The following is an 18377-nucleotide window of genomic DNA, read 5'->3' on the forward strand; positions in this document are numbered from 1 at the left end:
CTTGTTTTTCTTGTTTTGTTCTCCATTTCCTTTTTATTTTATTTTTCTTCTGTTTGTTTTCATAGCTTTATAATGATCTTTTTCTTGCTTGTTCATTTTTTATTATTATTTTCCTGCTTGTTTTCTTCTTTCTATGTGTTCTTTCTTTTTTATCTTTCTAATTCTTTTGTTTTCTATCCCCCTAGCTTTTTACTTTTCTGTTGCTTTATTTTTTTCTCCTTTTATGTTTTAAATATTTCTTATTTTATTTTTCCTAGCCTTTTCTATATTCTTTCTTTTCCTATTTATCTATTTTTTCCTCCTTTTTTACTTGTTCTCTTTCTCTTTCTTTCATTCTTTTGTCCCCCCCCCGGCTTTTTACATGTTTCTTACTTTATTATTTTCTTCTTTTCCTCTTTTTTCTTCTTTTGTTTGTCTTTTCTTCAATTTTTCAGACAGCCCTCACCACTACATTCAGTTTTCTTTGGGTGGACAGAGTGTGTCCATTGGTGGGTGCTGCCCACCTCTGTTCCCCTCGGCCCTTGGTAACACCCCTGCTTCAAAAAATCCCAGAAAAGGACAATGCAAATGTTCCCAACCAGCACTTAAGCTATTGTGTAAAGCAATTTGAACCAGGAGGCATTTGGATGCTTGATCTTTCTTTATTGAATGAATATACTGTACAGGCTTACTGAAAAAAACAAAACATTTTAAAGATATGCTATGAGAAGATATTTTTGACTAGACATCACAGTATGGCGGTCAGCACGGCAGCGCAGTGGTTAGCGCTTGTGCGGCACAGTTCATGTCATGGGAACCTGTCGTGGGTTCAAATCCAGCTCCAGACTTTCTGTGCGGAGTTTGTATGTTCTCCCCGTGCTTGCGTGGGTTTCCTCCGGGCACTCCGGTTTCCTCCCACATTCCAAAAACTTGCATTTCAGGTGAATTGGCCGGTCCAAATTGTCCCTAGATGTGAATGAGCGAATGAGTTGTCTGTCCCCGTGTGCCCTGCGATTGGCTAGCAACCAATTCAGGGTGTCCCCTGCCCACAGATGGCTGGGATGGGCTCCAGCCCCCCCCGCAACCCTAATAAGGATAAGCGGTACGGCTGATGAGATCACAGTATGGCAGGCGGTTAGGAAATTCATTTGGTGCCCTAGGTCTGGGAAGTCACAAGTTCAAGTCTTGGCCGAGTCATACCTAAGACTTACAACATTGGTACCCATGCCTTCCTGCTTGGCTCTTAGCATCAGGGGTTGGAATTGGGGCTTAGTCATTTAATGACTAAAAATCGGGAAACATGTTGGGCGATGTGCATGTATATACTTGAAATTATTGCCATGTTTCTGAGCAGTATGACTCAATAGACCACGCAATGATTGAAAAAAAGTAATCATGTCAGCTTAAAAATGACACAGACTTGCTTTAGTTCACACATAAGTTAAACTTTAGATCTGACTTTCATTTTACTAGTTTGTGGTCATTGAGTTCCAGTAAGAAAAAGAACAAGAACATTTGAAACAACATAGATCAAACAGACTGCAGCAAACACTAATGAAATGGGGCACAACTCAGTTTCATTTACATATTCTATGCCCCCAGGGTTGGGTAGGGTTACTTTAACTTGATTACTTTCAATTACTTTTGGATTACTCCAATACCAAATATGCTAATAAAAGACAAAAGAAACTAAATATGAATAAAATTACTAAATTTTGTGCAGGCTTGGGGAGTAACGGAATACATGGAACGGCAAAAATGATGTTGGCAAGCTGTTTGGATTTATTTTCATTTTGTTTCTGTCGCATTTTATGTTAGTTTTGCCAGAGATCAAAGAGATCAAAGCAAGGAGAGAAAACTTACCACGTGTTGTGAGTCATAATTTTAATAATTTTAATTAGCATATTTGGTATTGGAGTAATCCAATAGTAATTGAAAGTAATCAAGTTAAAGTAACCCTACCCAACCCTGTATGCCATACAGTAACTAATATCTGGTGGCTTAATATTTGGTTTAGGATTTATGACATTTTCTGTTTGTTTTTCCTACAGGCAGCACACAGGGACCTCAAACAACAGGGCTATATATTGATTACTGTTTATATATCGGTTGAATGGAAAGATCTGAAATATGGCTTTAAAAGTGCTTCAATTTTGCCATCAAAAAGGTGTACAAACCCTGTAGTAATGAATATGAAAATCAATTAATTGGTAATAAATCAATTTATTATTTGCTTGGGCTGCACTTACGGTAAACTTTCATATTAAGGCAGAGGCCTCAAATTGCCGATTGCGGCCACTGGCCTGTGCGTTTGAGACCCTTGAGTTGGAAAGATTTGGCCATTTAGATCATTTCTTCAGTAAATAACCAATGAGAGCTTCAACAACCACCCTTATCTTAGGAGGCAAAAAAATATATATTTTTAAAGGTATGAATTATTGCAGATACAATAATGTATTATTGGTTAATTTTTTAATTTGTTCTCTAATTTATTTATTGTCAATTGTTAGATACTGCAGATACATTTATTTTTCCACATTTCTCCTAATACACTCAAAGGTACCTTTTTAATTGTGCACCAAATTGACCTGTATAGGAAATAGGGGATACTACATGTTAACTGTTTTATGTATATAAATATGATTATTTGTTTTAGTTTCCACATTAACCCAAATTTTCATAACTCCAACTGTGTTTTCTTTCACTTTAATCTCAATTCAATTATGTGCTTAAAATGTGTTTCAAAAGGAATACCACCTAAAAAACACTGAATTGTAATCTAAGAGTCAAGTAAGTTTACATGTGTGTTTAAATAAGGTTTCTCTACGTAACTTGTCCAAGAGGTGTGTTAACCAGAATTTACATTGTTTAAAAATTGTTGAGATTATCCTTGGTAACACTGTTGGGTGTAAGGATAGTCAGATTTCCTCTGGCATGTTGATCCGCTTCAATGGCTTCAAAAAGAGATTTGAAGTTTCCGGCACCAAAACCCTGCATACATACAATGGGAATGAAAAAAAGTTTAGTCATTCCTTAATTTGGTGTTCTAACCTGGTGATTATGTCTCTGAATGACTTCCAAGAAGACAGTGGGGCGGTCCTGAACTGGTTTGGTAAAGATCTGAAGTAAGTAGCCATTGTCATCGTAGTCCACAAGGATCTTCAGCTCCTGGGAAGAAGGGAAATGACAGATGTAATCAGACTTTCTGTTATTTACGAGGCCAGTAAACTGTAGACAACAACAATAAAAGCTATACTATCCAACGCCATTGGCTGTGACTGATCAAACAAATATTATGCTGCTGTAGGATAAGGTGGCTCACCTTGTCGGACAGCAGAAATAGCCCTATGAACAAAAATGGCGGCTTTAGGAATGCTAGCTACGGACCGATACACATGGGCGTTGTTTTTTTCACCAGGCAGTTGCTTTGTGGCCCCCACTAGGTGGCGACAGAGAGTCAAAAATTACCATTGCAGTTGATAGAGATGTTAATAATAATAATAATAATTTCCTTTGTATTGTCATTCTTTGTAACAATGTACACAGAACGAAATGTCGATACACCTGACCCGTTGTAGCGAGTCGATGCAGCCGCAGCCAACAGAGGGCGCCGCCATTATACCAATTAGGTATGACTCGGCCGAGGCGCGAACCAGCGACCTCCCAGTCTCAAAGCGGGCACACTACCATCTAGGCTACTGAGCTGGTTGAGTGAAGAATTGAAAATTGCCATGAAACCTTCTTTATGAAGGGAAACTATCCTTCCGGGAATGAAAAAAAGAAAGCAAAAAAGAAGAGGAGAGAAGAAAGCAAGATGGTAGTTCACTAGCAATACAATAATGAACAGAGATCAATAGAGTGCTTCGAGGTCCTAAGATTACCCACAATGCATTGCTGGCGCCCATTTTGGAAGTCCACAAAGCTTTTCACTTCATTGTTATTGTTCAGCGAACCAGTTAGATTCTACATTGTAATGCCGAATACGTGCGTTATTGTTGGCTGTTGTAGCCGAGGGGAAAAGGGTGGGAAGGGCTTCTTTGGACTTCCGAAGTGTGTTTACGATCAGGGGATTGAAGCTCAGGAGAAAAGTGAACGACGAAGACGAATGTGGCTGGCAGCTATCAACCGGTCGAATTTGCCAAAGCTTGACTGTGTTCGTGTTTGTTCGGACCACTTTCTGACAGGTAAATTGAATTATTTATGATGTAGAAATGAATTTTAAAAAGGTTATGGGACATGTGTACGTCATGACAACAGCTCGACGACCCCAAACTACTTTTATAACATATATGTGAGGTATTTCGCCGAAAACGACATTTAAAAACCGAACAAAACTCCGTTTCTCATTCGTACACTATTTTGGTGGAGAAATTCAACGCGGTTTCAGGGAAAGAGAGTCTCCTTTCCTCAGTCAACTCGCGTCAATAGAGGATTTAAAGCCCCCGAAAGCTAAGCTATCTTAGCCACCGGTGCGCCGTTCGGAGAAGCGTTGCCTTTCCCGGGTTGTTCAACATAGAACAAAAGGGAAGCAACATGAGAACAACATTCCCCTAAACCTGCAACACAGTTGCAATGGGCACACAGAATCGATGATGACTTGTCAACAATGATCCATGGTTGTAAACTTGGCTGAGACAAACTCTGAGAATGTAGAACTTTCCCTTTCACAGTCTTGTTTTCATCACCTTCGCTTGTGTGCACAGACACATCCCGAACCCAACCAGACACAAATCTGTCGTAGGCTTCCATACTTTTGTAATTTTGAAAATCCTTCAGTTCACAAAAGGGACTTGGGTGGAAAATAAGATAGTTAACAAGTTCGATGTAAGTCACACACGGCAACAAATCGGGATCAGACTTCCAGTCCTTGTTTTTAATTTTGTAGGGATCCAATTTTCCCATAAAATGCAACTTCGCAGCGTACCGCTCGCGTGCTTGCTTGTCTAAACTCTCCACGTAGTTTTCCATAGTGTTGATGGACAAAATCCGTACACAAACGAAGCTAGTTGAGTAAATAAATAGACAAACTGAGTAAATATTTGATCCTCTCGCTATCACAGACTTCCAAGATGGCGGCACGAAGCCGTTTTACTATTTTTAGCACAAAGCGCGGAGCCCTCTATAGTATCTTTCCCCTACCGTTGATAATGAATGATGTAGTGTAAATGGGGCTGGTCTAGTTTCACTCACCTTAGCAATAGCATGACCATACTTTATTCATGTTGTTTTTTTAAACGTCAAAAGCTATGGCCATATTATTAAGTAGTCTACAATACAATAGTACTTTTTTTTTCTTTAAAAGCCCATTAAGGGTAATACAAATATACTCAGATTGTTGTGGATTTATTATTGCCATTTAAAATTGTAATTATTCTTTTTAAACGTGGCACGTTGTTCGTGGTTTGGAAAGGTGAAAGCTGTCATCAGCAAATCTGTGATGGTGATGCCAATATTCTGTATTTATTATTTTACAGGTGGAGCTACTTTTCAAGCTGTGCATCTGTTCAAAAATCATCAACCTGTTCAGATCACCCGTGTAAACTGTCTTTTCTAAGATTTGTTCCAAAATGAGGAAATATGAAACCCATGTAATTGATGAAACTAATATAGCCTATTTACCATCCATAGCCTATTTTCCTTCTATATACATTTATTTTAGGATCATTGCTAAAGTTTCTGACATTAGTATGTAAAGAAACCGAGAACAATGATGTTCCTTCTTTGCCAGCTGATGGCAGTAATCCAGCATCTACCTCCACTACACAGTCGAGACCTTCCTCCAGTGATGACCACCCAATTTGATGGTTATCTATTAAAATTATAAAGGCGCATAGTTTGTCCTTGAGAAATTCTGTTGCGTATGGGGGTCGGGCAGTTGTGGACAGCCCCCTGGAATAATTTAAGGGGCTGCGAGTCCCTCAGTGTTATTTGCAGATAGACATCTCCGTCTTCTGTCTTGATCAAAACGGATACGATAACATTTCAAATTGGGCTAAGAACCTTGCCGGTTGGCAAAGGAATAAATCATCATGGTAAAAAGTGGTGATTCTATTCTTCTGTGGTGGTTATTGGTATTTGGTTCAACTCAACATGCTTATTCAACTGCTGCGCGCACAAGTGCTCTTACCGTCCGCCATAGCTCTCATTCTGCCAGGGAAGGCGACGTGACATCACGTGCAAAGGACCAATATGGTTCTGCAAAAATTGACTCTACCTGAAGGACATCCAAGTCCTCAGAAATCTTCACATTGGAGTGTTTTAACTTCTCCCTCAGTTGGACATAGTAGGTATCAGGTACAGACATAAAATCCAACCCACGCTGTTTCAGGTTGCGGATCTGCAAATATATATATTATATACTGTAGGATTTAATTATGCAGTAATGGATAACAAACAAAAGAGGAATTTGAGGCCAATGTAAAACAAAACCATTCATCCTTTGCCTATTAAATGCAGTGGCAGGCTGTCTGTCTTACAAGGCCTTCTCTCCTGGCCTAAAAAATATCTTCAAAGACTTATTTTAAATATATTTTGTCCATCAATGCTTATAGAATAATGCCAAATTGTCAGCTTCTCTTCATTGTTTTTTTTCTGGTTGCACCACTTCCAGATTTGTGTTTTCATATTCAAGCATTTAACCACATTTTAGTCATGATTTGTTGCCAAGGACAGAAATCTACCTGTAGACCAGGGGTTTTCAACCTTTTTCAAGCCGAGAGCTACTTTTTGTTCCTAAATAGTGCAAAGGGCAACCAGTTTGATGTATATTTCTAAAACATCAACCTATTGTTGTTATTACTATGTTGTTACTATGATATTATTAGGTTACTACCATGTTAATAAATGTAAGTAGGGTTTAATAGACTCAGTCAACCACAAAAACTAGAAAATCAAAATATTCACAATTTCTTCTTTTTTAATTGTTGCATTTCTTCTGCTGTACTTTTCCCCTTTTTAAGTAATTTTGTGCATAATGTTACATAATAATTGGTATTTGTAATATATGTATTAAAGCAACAAAAACAATCAGAAGAGTCGCTTAGGAGCCGAAAGAGACAGCTGTTTTTAGTCAGCCAAGCCAAAAGAGCTGCTTCTCTAAAAAGAGACGGAGTTCCCAGTTTCCCATCACAACGACAAAGGGATATGAAGAGAGGGGCTGCTCCGTGGTGACTGACACACACGCTCTGTGCTGTATGCTGTAGGGGGCAGGAGAGTCCACGCAAGTGTCCGCTGACATACACAATATGAATGAGATAGCATATGCGCTGCCCAGATTGCAGTCACTACTATATCCACATTTCTTTGGGTGGGCAGAGCCTGTCCCTGGGTGGGCACTGCCCATCCCTGTAATAACGCCCCTGATACTAATAACAATAATCGGCACATACAATATATATCCATACATCCAGAATTTACTACATTCTAAGTGAGCTCAACCACTAGTAAATGTTTCGATATTTTGTGCAGGAATTATTTTGGATTTCAATGGAAAATAATTCTGTAATACCCAGGCTTAATTTTACAGACTTACTGATGTAACAATATCTGATGTGTTCATGGCAATGTGCTGCACACCTGGACCTCCATAGTATTCCACATACTCCTGTAAATACAATTTTTTTGTTTTATTTATCACACGAATGTTTGGCTGATAATGATTTCAACCAAACCTGGATTTGAGACTTCCTCTTGCCCATTGCAGGCTCGTTGATGGGCATCTTGACAGTCTCTTCATAGTTAGCTACTACAACAGAGCGCAAGGAACTAAACTCTGTCTGCAGCTGCTTGTCATCCACTGACCAGAATCGGTGAAAAAGAAGGTTCTTTCGGTACCTTAGGAGTCAGGAATCAGAGTTAAACAATAATTTGTCCCCCACCATCAGCTCGGTCAATTGTCTCAGGGCACATGTGTCAAACTCATTTTAGCTCATGGTAGGAAAGATATTTTCATGAGGGCCGGACTAGTAGATTGAACAGAAAGAAAGAGATTGAGGGAAAGGGAGGGAGCGAACAAAAGAGTGAAAAGATTTAAAAATAAAAGAAAAGAAAAAGATGAAAGAGAAAGGAAAAGAGGTAAAGAGAGAGACAGAAAGAGAGATATAACGAGATAAAGAATGAGAGAGAAAAAATATTGAAAGAAAGATGAGATAAGGAGAGAGAGGTGGAGAGGCAAAGAGAGTCAAAGAGAAGTGATAAAGGAATAAAGAAAAAGTAAGAGAGAAAGGTAGAGAGAGAGCGAGGAGAGAGAAAAAAGAAAAAAGGGAAAAAAATATGAAATAAAGAAAGAGTGAGAAAGAGATAAAATAGATAAAGAGGGAAAGAAAAAGAAGAGAGATGAAGAAAGAAAGAAATATACAGGGAAAGAGAGAGAAAGGTAGTGCTGTAAAAAAATAAATTATGTAACTGTGTAAGTAATTAATCTTATTTAAATAAAAGTCCTGTTCAATAAAATTATATATTTTTTTACTTCCCCCCTTTTTTACACCAACTTCTAAAACAGGGTCTCAAACTCTTGGCCCAGGAGCCGATTGCGGCCAGTGAGATGGCAGTTTGAGGCCACCACCCGAATACAAAAGTTTTAGAGGGAGTGTGTATAATTAAGTTTCCTCTTGGTAAAAACAAATTATAATTCATTAAAAAAAATCTTTTTCTTTTCTTTTTTCTTTTCTCTCTTTATCATTTTATCTTTCGATTTTTTGGCAAGGCAAAAAAATGAGGAGCAGTGTTTTTGTTCACTTTGAGTGTAGTTTGTGTTCTTCCTTGTGCTTTGTAGTGCTTGTTTTCATTTTTCACTAAACAATACAGCGACATCTCGTGATCAAATAATACACACTGTACCTTTAATATAGGTGCATCACATGCGCATTGGTGATTCATTTATTGATGATTGATTCTCATGATAAGTCTTGATGTTTTTTTAATAACTTTTTATGAGTAGCAAAGTGTTTGCTGAATATATACGACAATAATCAGACGTTTTATTGTGGATAACCTGACAGCCCCAACATTATTCAGATCTTAGCTCCGACAGCCCCGAGTAAGTTGAGTTTGAGACCCCTGTCCTAAAACCTCACTCCTCACAACAATGATCAGAGCCAGAGGCGGAAATGAGGGTATGGGGAAAAAAATGGATCCTTGCATTTTGATGAAAGGAGAATAACTTGAATTCATCCTAATTACATGTCCAAGAATGGGCGGCACGGCGGTTGAGTGGTCAGTGCGTCCCCAGCACAGTTCTGAGGTCATGGGATCAAATCCAGCTAGCAACCTTCCTGTGCGGAGTTTACATGTTCACCCCATGTTTGCGAGAGTTTCCTCTTGGCACTCTGATTTCTCCCACAGACTGGGATGGGCTCCAGCAACCCTGCGACCCTACTGAGAATCAGCGGTGCAGATAATGGAATATCGTGCCCAAAGATAACCAATAAGGATAGTTATCTATAATTTTAGTATAGAGAAAAACAGGAAGGCATGAATTGCCCAAATGGCAGGTTTCCTGTAGGGAGGTTGGTGCCTTCAAGAATGTGTTCTTCTCCTCCCTATGGAATCTACCAATCAGCAACTTTACTTGGCCTAGCCCTTTACGAGCTAAAACATGGTCCAGATGTGAAGAGCCACAATGGGAGAAAAATATGCAACGTCACCCTGGTTGCTGATGTACACCCAAAAACAATTGTGTGAGGTTCAGACAAAAAAGGCTATAGTCCAGGGGTCTTTTAATGAGTGCGAAAAGCTTTGAGATAAAACAAAGTCAAGCAATTATTTCATATGATCCGAAGAGCCAATTGTCAGACTTGCAAAAGCCGAGATCGCTCTTATGTAATAAGAGTTCAATTCAGTCTCTATAGGAGACAAGTTTAACTATCTCGGTCTCTGCTGATAGCGCTGATTTTAAAAGGGTCTATTGAACTGTCAGAGTATTCTACCTTAATATGCTTGCGTTTACTCTTAAGTTATTTGAATTGTCAGAGCTTCCTATCTGCTTTCATCTGAGTATTCTTTTAACGAATTATAATGAATATTCTACCTCTAAAAAAGGACGTATTTGACAGAATATTCTACCTGCCTTCATCTACAAGCAAGTGTTCAATTTTCCCGATAAGCAGTTAGGCTTCCTGGATGACTGACATTGCTGTCAGTGTGTTTAATGGATGGGTAAGTGGCACATTGCACACATATGACTAATTAGTAAGGGCCTATGGAGGTCTAATATGACTTGGATTTTGTCATGATAATGCACTGTATTTACCATTTCCAATTGACAATTTACAGTCAAAGTCTTACATTAACAGACCCTGTTGCGGCTGTAGGTTTTTTTTTAAGGGTTATTGTTCTATCTTCGTTATTCATTATCCATTATCCGTTATCGGACAGTTCATAATACGCTCCAAAGCCAAGGAGCCGGGACACTTACTCTCAGCCAAAAGGCCAAGCTAAGGTCCTAGCCCTAAAGCCTTGCCGCGATCATTGCGAATGCACCGTTCCCGGAGGTACTGCAATACCGGGCCGATGCGTGGAGTGGACAGAGCAAGCTCTTATTCCATCTCCGGATTGCAAAAATCAAAGATCATGGCTATTACACTTCATAGATAGAGTGAGAACGATGCATCAACACCAATATATCCATTTGCTCACAGCTGAGCATAAAGTACTCAGTGCTAAATAAGCCTTTTTATGGAAGCTCATTGAACAATCTATGGTAATTGTTGAGACACTTTATGATGAAATGCTACAGAACAAACTTTAACCCCAAAAAAACGTTTTACCCAAAAGCCCTAGCAAAGCACTTACAGCAATTTAATTGGGTAAACGGTAGGAATGGCCGGAGCTATACACAGGGCACTCTTTCTTGTCGCCCAGCGCCGTCTGCGCTGAATGTAAATACGTTGGTATTTTCGTCTGCTGTACTTTGTGACATTTTTACAAAATAACTTTACTAGCACCTTTCTTTGAAATCATAATTTAGGACAAAAAAAGGCAGTCAGAATGAGCCGCAACGATTTTAAAGGTGGGGTGCGTAGTTTGAGGTGTTTTTCAAAAGTTAAAAGTTAAATCTTTTCTTTATTAAGGACTTCTCAACAATGCCCAATTGAGTTCAAAGAGCCCTTATGCTTTATTTTACATCGCACCTATCTGCTTTTATCTTACTTTTATAAGGCCTGCTCAGGGGCAAAACAAACCCCCAAAAAATGAAAAAGGAAGAGTTTTTTTCGAGCGTGTTAAACATGTGTTACTCTACTGCCATCACCTGGTGACTTTATGTCATGATTGCAGGCTCAAGTTTTCTAATGACTCACACCACCTTTAAGTAACTGCGAGAGGGAGACGAATTTTGCATGGTATATTTATCTATTTATATTGATATGGGACACAGGCTCTGGCATTATTGTTATTTTATAGATTTGATCAAATCATCAAACATCACACAGTGAAACAAAATGTCCTAAAGAAATAGCTTTTGTCTGGAGAGCGGATTTGGTGGCTTTGTTGAATTTGGTCTTAAAATAGATGGTGTGGCTCTCTCAAAAAATAAAAAAAAAACAAAAAATAAAAATCTAAATATTATTGCTTTTATGGCTCCTTGGGTCAAAATGGTTCCCAACCCCGGAGCCATACTGTAGTCATTATTGTTCAGAATATAAAATGAATCAACTGCCACGGAAACAGCCAAAACATAATAATTAAAATAAACAACCATCACCATTCCACCACAGGAACCATCTCATCTTCAGGTTGGTTTCCCACCACATGATCGATAAAGTTGAGCTTTCCCTCGGGCCTGTCGGTAAAAAGTGAAGTTGCGTTAATAGTTCCAACAATTGAATATACAGTAATCCTTTGTTTTTTGCGGGGCTTGCGATATTCAAAAAGTAGTAATCATTATTTATTTATTAAATACTCTCTTACTGTATTATACAATAAAATGAAATGAAATGAAAATGAAATGAAATGATCTGCATTTATATAGCGCTTTTCAAGTCAATGACTTCCCAAAGCGCTTTACAATGTGCTCCACATTTCCCAATAGCGGCCTTGCAGCCATGTAAGGCGCTAACCTGCTTATTGGGGGTATTAGGGGTTCAGTGTCTTACCCAAGGACACTTCGACATGTAACACGGACGAGCCGGGATTCGAACTGGGATCCCTTGATCCCAAGACGAGCTCTCTACCTCCTGAGCTACTGCCGCCCCAAAGAACAAACCCAATACACTTGCTCAAGTATTTGTTTAACAAATAAAAGTATTGTACTTTCCCCCTCCCAAAAAAGGGAAATTAACTATTTCCTTTTCTTTAAAAATAATTTGTTGTATTTCAAATAATTTGAAATTTTTTGAGCAAATACGAAACACCTGGAGAGATGTGAATTCCGATTATTTTTAGAGGACCAGCTTTTTCGGCTTGGCTTATTAAAAGAGCTGTCTCTTCTGGGTCCCAAGCGGCTCTTCAGGTTGTTTTTGTCGCTTTAATTCCTACATTAGCAATTATTATGTTACATTAAGCACGGAATGACGTAAAAAGGAGGGGAAAAAAGACTAAAATGAGAAATATTGAAAAAAATAAACAAGAGGACAAATACAATAACAAAAGGAAAAAGAGAGATAAAAGAACAAAGAATCAACTTTACATTTATATTGAAACACATTAATACTGAAAAACACAAAAATTATAATTGAAATATCAATAAATCTACAAGAAAAAGATAAAATACAAAACAATTTTAACATTTTTGTGCTCAACAAATTTAAAGTCAACATCTCCCAAAAATGCCTTTTGACCAATCAGAGGACGACAAAGGTGTCTCGAAGGGAACCTGTCATGATTGCCGATTCAGAGCACCTGCGACTGCTTATTGGCGCCAACAGCCCGGACAGCTGATTGGCTGATGTACTCTTTTTAAACCCGCGACTTCCAAGAGATCCCTGTCAGATCGTTATGCAAACCATTGCTCCCAGCTCGGTAAGCTCTTACGTCAGACTCTGTTCCTTCCCTGTTTTTCTGTGCCTGATCCTCGTTGCCAACCTGTTTCCGGACCTGACTCTGCCCCGTTCTGCCTGCCCGTTATCCGATCTGTTTTGCCCCGTAACCTCCCTGTCTCCTGTTGCCGACCTCGTTTCCGAACTTTACACCGCCCTTGCTCTCCAGTTCCGGCTAACGACTTGTAATTCCTGCCTGTCCTCGACCCTCCTCGCTAGACACGGAACTGCTACTTGTGCATCTCCTGCTCCTCTTGTCCGTCAACCATCGGATCGTGGAAGCAAGCCCTGCTCTCCCTCTCTATTAATAAAAACTGAGAAAACGAGCGCTATTGGGTCCTGTGTCTGTTTCTGGTCTGTGACAGAACCAGCTTTTGATTGGTGAGGAACCGGCTCGCCTTGTTCCCTTGCAACAACCGGCTCATAGAGACCTTTTGTCCGCGATCGAAACGAGTTGGTTGCCACGGCAATGATGGCTGCACATTTGCCTTTTCCTTTGGCACATTAGTAAATACTTTATTCGTAATTGCTATCTAACTATGTGGGAGTCGCTATCTTGAAAGGTGTTGGCGTTCTGCAGTCTAAGTAATGCATCGTTTTTACCGTCAAAACATGAATGCCGTTGTAACGGCAGAAAAAATAATTAGTTAGATTACCCCATTGAAAAAAATAGCACTGTTTCGTAACAGCGTCTTTTATAAAGCCGTTATCCCCAACACTGCTGGTAACGAGTTACTTTTACTATCGAGTAATTCAGTTACTAACTCAGTTACTTTTTGGAAAAAGTAGTAACTATAACCAATTACTTTTTAAAAGTAACATGACCAACACTGCTTACCAGCCACAAACCACTCGATAAGTCACTGGATGAATGAGGTGATACTCACAATGTGGCTAACAGGGGATCTCTAAAAGGAGGTGTCTGGAAGCCTGGCAAGAAAAGCCCACTGTATCCGGCCCTTTCCACAAATGTGTGTGTGGTGTCACCGTACTGTTGCAATTAAAAAGAAGCACATGAATCCTGATAAGGGATTCTTAAACATTTGAGTAAAATACATTTTTTTCTTACTGTTTGCAGTACAGCAAGCCTAACTTTGCCATGTTTGTCCTCAAGAGTGTAGGGTTCCTTTACGATGATTGCTCCTCGCTCTCTGGCTTTCTGTCACATATCATTAAGTTTGCTTTTTATTCAGGTTAATGGGCAGACGAGACTGTTTTCTTTTTGTATTACCTGAACCAAGAAGTCACAGTTTTCCACAGCAATTGCAATATCTTTTACGCCATCCCCATGCTTGACTAAATGATCTCCCATTTCTGACAAATAGTAGATAAGGAAATTTAATGTATGATTTACCAAATTGACTTATCAGTAAAGTCTTTTTTTGCCTATATTACACCAATTCCCCTTCTCTGAACATTTTGATGTCACCTGTGGCGTTCCACAGGGCTATGTACTTGGCCCCGTCTTTTTAGTATTAATATGCCCGCTTGGTGATTTTATCCGCAAGTACAATATTGGTTTCCATTGTTATGCAGACGACACTATGAGCTACTGGAGACAAACGCTCCGTTAAGTGGTATAAATTAGGAGGCCTACCTTACTGAGATACAAAGATGGATGTCACTTAATTTTTTGAGCCTTAACGCAGACAAAATTGATATGTTGATTGTTGGTCCAGCTCATCGTCGTGATTTGTTCTCAAACACTGCTCTGAACCTTGACAAATGTAATATCACCCAAAGAGAATTGGTCAAAAATTTCAGTTAGACGTGTAAAACATTGCTAGATTAGCTTTCTTCCACCTCGTTAATATTACGAGGATTCGCCCGACGCTGCGTAAAACAAAGACTGAGATTATAAATCATGCATTTATTACTTCTCGGCTTTATTACTATAATGTATTGCTCTCTGGTCTCCTGATGTCTAGCAGCAAAGGTTTGCAGCTGGTTCAAAATGTGGTAGTGAAACTTTTGACTAAGACAAAAAGTTTGACCATATAACTCCTATATTAGCTAGCTTGCACTGGCTCCCTATCCGCTTAAGATGTGACTTTAAGGTTCTCTAACTAACAAACAAATGTTTGCATGTACTTGCCCCCTCTTATCTCTCTGATTTGATTTCCCCCTATGTTCCTGCACGGAGCCTCCGTTTGTGACTTGTGACCTTAAGAGGCAAGAAGAAATCTGCAGGCTCAAGAGCATTTTCCAGGAGAGTCGAACTGCTGTGGAATGCTCAGCCACCTAAAATAAGATCTGCAACCTTAGTGGAAGTTCTTAAATCTAGACTAAAGACCCACTTCTATTCTATAGCTTATGACTGATGCTGAGCTCATACATTTCTTTTCCTGTCTTTCCCACTGCGGTTGTTGGTGAAATAATGTGTTAGCTGCCCAGAACCTGGACCTGAAGCATGTCATCATCTGCATCAATGAGCAGGCTGAGATGGGAAGCTGAGTCGTTGCTGTCATGGACTTTTTGGACAATGTTACATATTACCTGTGTTTTTTTATGATGTTGACTACATTTTGTGTATTGGTATCCAATGCAACATGTATTTCAGCATGGTCATTCTGGAAGGGGGATTACCACTTTTGTGGCCCCTTCCCAAGGTTTCTTCTTTTTACTTATGTTGCGGTTTCGAGTTTTTCCCTGTCCGCATGTTGGTTTCAAATCTGGGGATAGTGTAATTGTGGCCTGTGCAGTCCTCTGAGACAATTTGTGATTAAGGGCTATATAAAAAAAAGTGACTCGACTTGAAAAGGGTACCTTCAAGATTACATTTGTCATGCTACACTCGTGAGGAAAAGGGGTTGGAAAATTAAAGGGACATGGTGTAATATTTGACCACTGGATGTCACTGTATTTATTAGTGCAGGCAAGTCAAACTAATTTTAGCTTGAAGGCCACATGGTAAGAAAACCATTCTTAAGGGGGGCAGACTTGTAAAAATAATGACAAAAATAGTGTGCCTGAGCATGCAAATAGTTTCATTGACACTAACACAATTTACTTTGATTAAAAAGTATACAAGTATTTGTAATTCTGCTTTACCTTTGTTTCCAGGATTGAGAGCAGATGAGAATACATAAATGATCTGTTTGATATACACAAAAAAATGAATAAATGAAAAAATACATGAATGAATGAATGGACAAAATTTTATTACTAACATCAGAAAAACAAAAACAAAACAAGTCAACAAACAAAAGCAATGTTAATGTAACATGTCCGAAAAGGAATAGGAAGAGGCATATGCTTAAATATATCATAGCATAACGGAAAACAACTGTAACAACTGTTATTAATTAGGATGTTCGATAGCGGGATTTTTTTTTTTTGTATTTGCAGTTGTTGTCATGTCCTGCACGGTTGTCATGGCATCCAGCTAGCCCCACCCCTTGACACTGGTTGAGACGCATTGAACTGATTGTTTGTGGAGTACTTAAACGCTCCTTCCCACCGGTCTCGAGGTCCGTCCTTCCGCCTGTCTCGACGCCTGCCTTCCCAACGGTCTCGAGGTCCGTCCTTCCGCCTGTCTCGATGTCCGTCCGTTTGCTTGCCTTCCCACCAGTCTCGAGATCCGTCCGTCCGCCTGTCCCGATGTCTGCCTGCCATGCCTGCTTGTCGACCTGTCTGCCTGCCTGATTCACCCGTCCGCACGTCTGATTCTTCTGCTCCCCACTCCGACTCGTCTGCCTGCCTTTCTGACTCTTCGACTCACCCGTTCGACTCTCCTGCAACGCCCTATATGTCTGTGGTTCCCGCCTGCTTGCCTGATTCAACCATCCGCCTGTCCGATTCTTCTACCCACCGGTCCAACTCGTCTCCTGAATGAGCTCCTATTGGCAACGGCCCCGCCTTCCGCGGCTCCTTCTCTGGCCGCGACGTCACCTTCCCTGCCCACTCAAACCACGGCCCCGCCCGTCATGGCCATTGCTGTGCCTCGAATGGGGTTCCCGGGGAGATTTGGCGCCGAGCTGTCTGAGGCACCTGTCGGCCTCAACGCCGCGCCTGTCGGCCGACCTTCTATTCCCATCTGTCGGTCTGACTCTCCTGCTTGCCTGCCTGACTTTCCTGCTTGCCTGTCTGACTCTCCTGCTTGCCTGTCTGACTCTCCTGCTTGCCTGTCTGACCCTCCTGCTTGCCTGTCTGACCCCCTTGCTTGCCTTTCTGACTCCCTTGCTTTCCTGTCTGACTCCCCGGCTTTCCTGTCTGACTCCGCCGATCGCCAGCCCGACTCCGCCGATCGCCAGCCCGACTCCGTCGATCGCCAGCCCGACTCGTCCGCCTTCCGCTCCTGCCTCTCTCCGTTCCTGTGTTTTCGGAAGGGGGAGTGGGGTTGCCCTTATCGGGAGCGTCGACCCATTCTGGGGGGCAAGGTATTTGTTTCCTTTTGGGACCTCAGGAGCTGTCCCTTGAAGGGGGGGTTCTGTCATGTCCTGCACAGTTTTCATGGCATCCAGCTAGCCCCGCCCCTTGACACCGGCTGAGACGCATTGAACTTGATTGTTTGTGGAGTACTTAAACGCTCCTTTTGGGACTGCCCGTTGCCAGACCATTGCTTAACCTTGAGGAAAACCTGTTCATGCCTGTTTGTTCTGAGTAATGCTTAGTTTGTAATTTTGATTACCTTTGAACCTGTTTTGTTTTGTCTTTGGTCCGTTTGTGTGTTGGACAACTTTTATTTCCTAATTAAAGTGACAGATCCTCTACGCATATGAGCTCTGACTTCCTGCTTCCCTGTCCGTTTCCTGACAGTTATTTTTTCAAGATTTCTTTTAATTCATCTTACCTTTCCTTGTTTAACTGCATGGGACACGACATCTCGACTGCCCGTCTCCAAGCCTTGGTAAGCAAATGCTTCAAATCCAAATTTATTGCAGTAAAACGATGCTGCCTATCAAAAAGAACATTTGCGTTATACTACTTCATTTAAGGCAGGGGTGGGTAAAATATGTCAGGCTTTTTAACCCGTAATAACAAAAATACTACGGCACGCTGAATAAAACTGATAAACGTATCATAACAATATCCATCCATCGATTTTCAGTTTATCCTCACTAGGGTCGTGGGTGACAGAATATATAATTGTTAACAAAGTACTACTAGTAAAAAATGTTTTTTGTGGTGCCAGCTCTGTCCCCGTTATGCCTTTTTGTGTCTACTACAAAAAAGTACAACAGAAATACTACAAAGAATATTACAGAATTATTACAAAACTAGATATTCTTGCCCTCACGTAGGTTTGGCCCCCAATACGCAGGTAGTTTCCTTGCATGACCGATGATGCTATCGGTATGTGAGTGTGTGTGAATGCGTAAGGGTAAAACACTTTCGGAGGTCTTCATTGACTTGATTTCCATAGTACCTTTTTAATAATTTTTAATCATACATATTCAATATTATTTTATATGTATATATATA

General features: G+C 40.2%; 1 protein-coding gene and 1 pseudogene across 1 annotated transcript in view; both read right to left on the reverse strand.

The window, feature by feature from the left end:
* Positions 1–2483: 2483 nt before the first annotated feature.
* Positions 2484–18377, reverse strand: part of LOC148365010 (4-hydroxyphenylpyruvate dioxygenase-like) — a 28844-nt gene continuing 12950 nt past the window's right edge. The window contains exons 5-15 of the mRNA XM_088334969.1: positions 17746–17850; positions 16005–16047; positions 14185–14267; positions 14023–14112; positions 13841–13944; positions 11681–11758; positions 7650–7812; positions 7511–7582; positions 6194–6316; positions 3031–3147; positions 2484–2970 (exon numbers count right to left, since the gene is read on the reverse strand). Of these exons, the coding sequence (XP_088191095.1) occupies positions 2848–2970; positions 3031–3147; positions 6194–6316; positions 7511–7582; positions 7650–7812; positions 11681–11758; positions 13841–13944; positions 14023–14112; positions 14185–14267; positions 16005–16047; positions 17746–17850 (1101 nt within the window). The 3' untranslated portion in view covers positions 2484–2847. The remainder of the gene's footprint in view (positions 2971–3030; positions 3148–6193; positions 6317–7510; positions 7583–7649; positions 7813–11680; positions 11759–13840; positions 13945–14022; positions 14113–14184; positions 14268–16004; positions 16048–17745; positions 17851–18377) is intronic.
* LOC148365011 (U2 spliceosomal RNA) lies at positions 10448–10584 on the reverse strand (annotated as a pseudogene).

The sequence above is a fragment of the Urocampus carinirostris genome, chromosome 5 (assembly GCF_059441175.1).
Source record: "Urocampus carinirostris isolate Australia breed hairy pipefish chromosome 5, RoL_Ucar_1.0, whole genome shotgun sequence".
Lineage (NCBI taxonomy): Eukaryota > Metazoa > Chordata > Actinopteri > Syngnathiformes > Syngnathidae > Urocampus > Urocampus carinirostris.